Source organism: Coregonus lavaretus, assembly GCF_964263955.1.
Source record: "Coregonus lavaretus genome assembly, contig: HAP1_SCAFFOLD_4903, whole genome shotgun sequence".
Lineage (NCBI taxonomy): Eukaryota > Metazoa > Chordata > Actinopteri > Salmoniformes > Salmonidae > Coregonus > Coregonus lavaretus.
Genome location: NW_028162073.1, coordinates 35,675 through 41,493, shown reverse-complemented (window position 1 = coordinate 41,493; position 5,819 = coordinate 35,675). Strand labels below are relative to the sequence as shown.

The 5,819-nt window shown below is 43.8% G+C and overlaps 1 protein-coding gene across 1 annotated transcript; it reads right to left on the bottom strand.

Moving 5' to 3' along the window:
• Positions 1-388: 388 nt before the first annotated feature.
• On the bottom strand, positions 389-5,267 carry LOC311116549 (transmembrane protein 121-like; the record flags this gene model as incomplete). The annotated part of the gene is made up of 3 exons (XM_084191629.1): positions 389-1,072; positions 2,942-3,112; positions 5,154-5,267. The coding sequence occupies 3 exons, from the start codon at positions 5,265-5,267 to the stop codon at positions 389-391; spliced, it is 969 nt and encodes a 322-aa protein (XP_084047755.1).
• Between the last annotated feature and the right edge of the window lie 552 nt (positions 5,268-5,819).

Genomic DNA, 5,819 nt, shown 5'->3' with positions numbered 1-5,819 from the left:
AGAAACACACACAATAGAATAGAAAACACATCAGTCTTTATCAGAATGATCTCATCAGTTCATCTGGGCTGGCTGGCAAGGCGCTGGGCCGTTTTCCTGAGCTGGAGTGATATCAGTGAAACGTGTTGTTTCTTTCTGCCACCCCATAGGACTGGAACAGTCTTGGTTGAGGTCATACTGAGCTCTGAGAAGTCTAGTCCACTCTAGCTGAGCTCAGGGTCAGACACTTACCACCCTTTTCACACTACTGAGCCAAGCTAAGCCAAGCTGTACTGCGATGGTAGTTGCTGAACCTGTGCTGGTAAGCACAATGTAAAAGGTCAATATCACAACATGGATCCGGTCGACATAATAGTGTGAAAAGGATCTAACTATCCATGGGCGAGGGTCATGTGTCTATGACCTCGGTCGGTGATGGTTCGTCAGAGAGGCTAGTGGTGGCATTGGGCAGGGTCTGGTTGTGCCTGTGGCTGTGACCCACAGAGTTCCCTTGCTGCAGCTCCAGGGCTATACCTACCATGCTAGGGTCCTGTGGAGGGAACTCCTTCACCTGCCTCCTATACTCCAGGAACGTACAGGCTTTTGTGGCTATAGCCACCACGTTCTTCCCTATAAAGATGGTAGACACCCTACTATCCTGGAACAGCACCATGTTAACCCCACGGATCAAGATCGTGACTATGTTTATAGTAACTAGACTAAGAACAGGGTACAGCATCATCTTCTGGGGCGAGATGTGCTCCCCCTGGACACTGATCTCAGAGAGGGAGACGCAGGGCAGGGTGAGGAGCAGGATGTAGCAGTAGAAGAACATCAGTCCCTCGGCCCAGATGGGCAGGCCGGTCCGCTGGGGCTCCCACAGGTTGGCCTGGATGTCCAGAACATCCAGCAGGTCCAGGGCCACCCAGAACAGCTTCCCCCGCATGTCCTCCTTTTTCCTGAAGGTCCTCACGTATTCCATGCTGTCCAGAGCCACCAGGACCAAGTATAGCCCCGGGACGCATACAGAGAGGAGTAAGGTTAGAGCCTTCCGGGCCACTGTCTCCAGGCTCTTCCTGTCCGCCTTGTAGTTCTATAAGATATAAGATATACTTTATTGTCACACAGATACTGAAACGTGTCTTTTTCAATATCTCTGTGGGTATCCCCCCACCAAGACACACACATACAGTGCATTCGGAAAGTATTCAGACCCCTTTTTCCACATTTTGTTACGTTACAGCCTTATTCTAAAATGGATTAAATAAAAAAGTTTCCTCATCAATCTACACCCAATACCCCATAATGACAAAGTGAAAAAGGTTTTCAGAATTTTTTGCAAATGTATTAAAAATAAAAAACAGAAATACCTTATTTACATAAGTATTCAGACCCTTTGCTATGAGACTAGAAATTGAGCTCAGGTGCATCCTGTTTCCATTGATCATCCTTGAGATGTTTCTACAACTTGATTGGAGTCCACCTGTGGTAAATTAAATTGATTTGGAAAGGCACACACCTGTCTATATAAGGTCACACAGTTGACAGTGCATGTCAGAGCAAAAACCAAGCCATGAGGTCGAATGAATTGTCCGTAGAGCTCCGAGACAGGATTGTGTCGAGGCTCAGATCTGCAGCATTGAAGGTCCCCAAGAACACAGTGGCCTCCATCATTCTTAAATGGAAGAAGTTTGGAACCACCAAGACTCTTCCTAGAGCTGGCCGCCTGGCCAAACTGAGCGATCGAGGGAGAAGGGCCTTGGTCAGGGAGGTGACGAAGAACCCGATGGTCACTCTGACAGAACTCCAGAGTTCCTCTGTGGAGATGGGAGAACCTTCCAGAAGGACAACCATCTCTGCAGCACTCCACCAATCAGGCCTTTATGGTAGAGTGGCCAGACGGAAGCCACTCCTCATTAAAAAGCACATGACAGCCCGCTTGGAGTTTGCCAAAAGGCACCTAAAGGACTCTCAGACCATGAGAAACAAGATTCTCTGGTCTGATGAAACCAAGATTGAACTCTGTGGCCTGAATGCCAAGCGTCACGTCTGGAAGAAACCTGGCACCATCCCTACAGTAAAGCATGGTGGTGTCAGCATCATGCTGTGGGGATGTTTTTCAGAGCCAGGGACTGGGAGACTAGTCAGGATAGAGGGAAAGATTAATGGAACAAAGTACAGAGAGATCCTTGATGAAAACCTGCTCCAGAACACTCAGGACCTCAGACTGGGACGAAGGTTAATCTTCCAACAGGACAACGACCCAGCCAAGACAACACAGGAGTGGCTTTGGGACAAGTCTCTGAATGTCTTTGAGTGGCTCAGCCAGAGCCCGGACTTGAACCCAATCGAACATCTCTGAGAGACCTGAAAATAGCTGTGCAGCGACGCTCCCCATCCAACCTGACAGAGCTTGAGAGGATTTGCAGAGAAGAATGGGAGAAACTCCCCAAATACAGGTGTGCCAAGCTTGTAGCATCATATCCAAGAAGACTCGAGGCTGTAATCGCTGCCAAAGGCGCTTCAACAAAGTACTGAGTAAAGGGTCTGAATACTTATGTAAATGTGATTTCATTTTTTTATTTTGAATAAATTAGCAAAAATTTGCTTTGTCATTATGGGGTACTGTGTGTAGATTGATGAGTTAAAAAAATGATTGAATCCATTTTAGAATAAGGCTGTAACATAACAAAATGTCGAAGAAGTCAAGGGGTCTCAAAACTTTCCTAACGCACTGTACACCAGTGTTAGTCGTAGTGCAGCGTCTCTCGATCAGTTTAGGGGTTAAATATCCTGCTCAAAGGCACAATGGAAGGAGATGGTACTGTATATGGGATACTGATGCCAGCAACCCTCTGGTTACCGGCCCGCTTCCCAACAGAATTTTATATAGTCGGTGCTGGGATTCGAACCGGCAACCCTCTGGTTTCTGGCCCACCTGTCTAACGTTTAGGTTACCTACCTGGAAGACAAAGTAGAGCTTGATCTCCAGGACGAAGATGTAGAGGAACCAGAGGATCATGGCGTAGCCGCGTTTGGCGGTCTTCACCTCAGCCCCGACCCACACTGCCACGTAGCGCAGCACGATGAGGAAACAGATGTCTCCCACCAGCACGATGATGCACACCCCGATCTACAAATGCACACCATATTGTATTTATGTAACGTGCATTTAAAATAGTAACACAGTTGTTACAGTTAAACAATACATTAAATGACTTTTTTTTTTAAACAATTGAGAGACAATGAAAGAGATGTCAAACCACAAAGGATGTCAAAACAGTAAAATCATTCATTAAAATATAAAATAATATGTTTTTTAAAGTGTAATTCAAAGCTACAGTCTGCGATTGGTACATCTATTGTTGGACTTTTAAAATGTGTGATGTATAGCTTTCTTCTTTTTTAAATCCCAGACAATGGTCGCATTCCCCTGCTCAGACGTTGCATGCATCAACCCAACCTAATCAAACGCATTATATTTGACTAAAATCCATGCCACTCCATTTAGTATGGTATGTTAATTTACGTTAGGTTACATTACATTGGCCTACCAATGTAATAGCAGTCGTACAGTATAATACGAATTGTAGGACGTATAGTATCCTACGTCTTGAACTTTTAGTATATATTACGTTCGACTGCTTTAGTATGATATATTACATTTGACTGCTTTAGTATGATATGCTACATTCGACTGCTTTAGTATAATATGCTATGTTCGACTGATTTAGTATGATATGCCACGTTCAACTGCATAAGTATGATTTGCTACGTTCGACTGCTTTAGTATGATCTGCTACGTTAGACTGCTTTAGTATGATATGCTACATTTAACTGCTTTAGTATGACATATTACGTTAGAATGCTTTAGTATAATATATTATGTTCAACTGCTTTAGTATGATTTATTAAGTTTGACTGCTTTAGTATGATATGCTACGTTAGGTTATGGGTTAAAGTTAGGAGTTAGGTTAAAGGGTTAAGGTTAGGGTTAGAGTTAGGGGAAGCGTTAGCTAACATACCAAGTAGCTGCAAAGTAGTAAGTTATTGCAAAGTTGCTCAAGTTGTCTGTGATGAGATTCAAACACGCAACCTTTGGGTTGCTAGACGTTTGCGTTATACATCTACCCAACCACCCCGATCAACCACCCTCCTTTAGTTTTTGCCTTAAGTAACCTACTGTCATACCAAACGTAACATATCATCCTAATTTGAGTGTCCAGGATTTACATAGGCCAATGTAATGCAACCCAATGTAAAGTAACATATCATACTAAATGGAATGGCACAGATTTTAGTAAATATAACACGTTTTGCTCTGAGACCAGGCTGATCAACCAATGGTTGCGTGCTACGTCATTGACTGACAGATTGCTATAACATATGATGTGGTTAGCTTATATGTAAAATACAGTACCTATCCAGGCGTTGTAAGATCTGGCAGGCATCAGCAACGCCTGGGCAGAGGAGCGAGCCCAGTAGTTGTGTTCCCCTGCTCAGGCGAGTTGACGCAACAACCAATGGGCTAATTCCTGCCAGTTCACGCTGGGTTCATAGCCAAAATAAGTATCCCAGCTGTTCTAAAAAATCATGCAGCAATTCTGCTCAAAGAACAACGGAATGGTTGTAGGGAAAGAGATGCCGAGCAGTGTTATGCTAATTATTGCCATCTATATGGGAGGTGTGAATTGCAGACAATTACCACGTGCCATGTGCTCAGATAGACGCCATTAGCTATAGCTATTAGCCCAAACATAGAAAACCATGTTTCAAAGTTGATACATGTGCATCCAGGTATATACTTATGTGGGTGAGTCAACTTATTTGATTGACATTATTTCATTTGATTTAATATTTTTAACAAAGTCTGCTCCATTTGAAGTAGAAATCGAAAATCAACTTTATTACATGAAACAAAACATTTAATCATTTGGAGACTACAGGAAATAGGTTGACTTATATGTTAAACAACTGCAGTCATGTCTGCTTTGGTTGTCAACAGCCTTGTGGCTATTGTAGTCTTTTGACAGTAGAAAAACAGGAATCTCTAAAGTTGTCCCAGGTGAGGCAAGCATGCGAGGGAGGGGCAACTTTGACTGCGCAATAAAGCATCTGAGCAGGGGTATGGACCCTATAGCTTTAAAAAGGATAAAAACCAAATGGCCTCTTACCTTCCTGGGTCCCTGGTTCTGCTCTACCAGATAGGCGTCCATGAAGGCCATGCTGGTCATGATCACCATGGTGGTCAGGCACACGTGGCACTTGTCTGGCTGCGGCAACACCATGGTGGGTAATGGGGGTTGTAGTTCTGCTGAAATGAACTTCCTGTTGTAGTCCCACAAAAAAAGTGATGTTGTTCTACTGCATTTGTAGTCCTATTGCACTTGTAGTCCAATGGACCTGTTGTATTGTAGTCTTACTACACTTTTTTGTAATCCTATTACGCTTGTAGTCCTAGTGCTCTTGTAGTTCTACTGCACTTCTAGTCCAACTGCACTTGTAGTCCTACTTTACAGTTTTCTAATTGAGTTATTTTAGGGGAAAATGTCAAGCGTACCTGATCAATCCCTATTAGGGTAACAAATAGCCTACATTCCAATTTATTTTACATTATTGGGAAAATGCACTCCCACTCCTTAGCATGACGCAATGAGTCCTCCATTAATGCGTTTGAGAAAGACAACACTCTTAGGACCAGAAGGGCAATGGGACGAATCCAGGTTAGGTTGGTCCCGTGTAGCTCAGTTGGTAGAGCATGGCGTTTGCAACGCCAGGGTTGTGGGTTCGTTTCCCACGGGGGGCCAGTATAAAAATGTATGCACTCACTAACTGTAAGT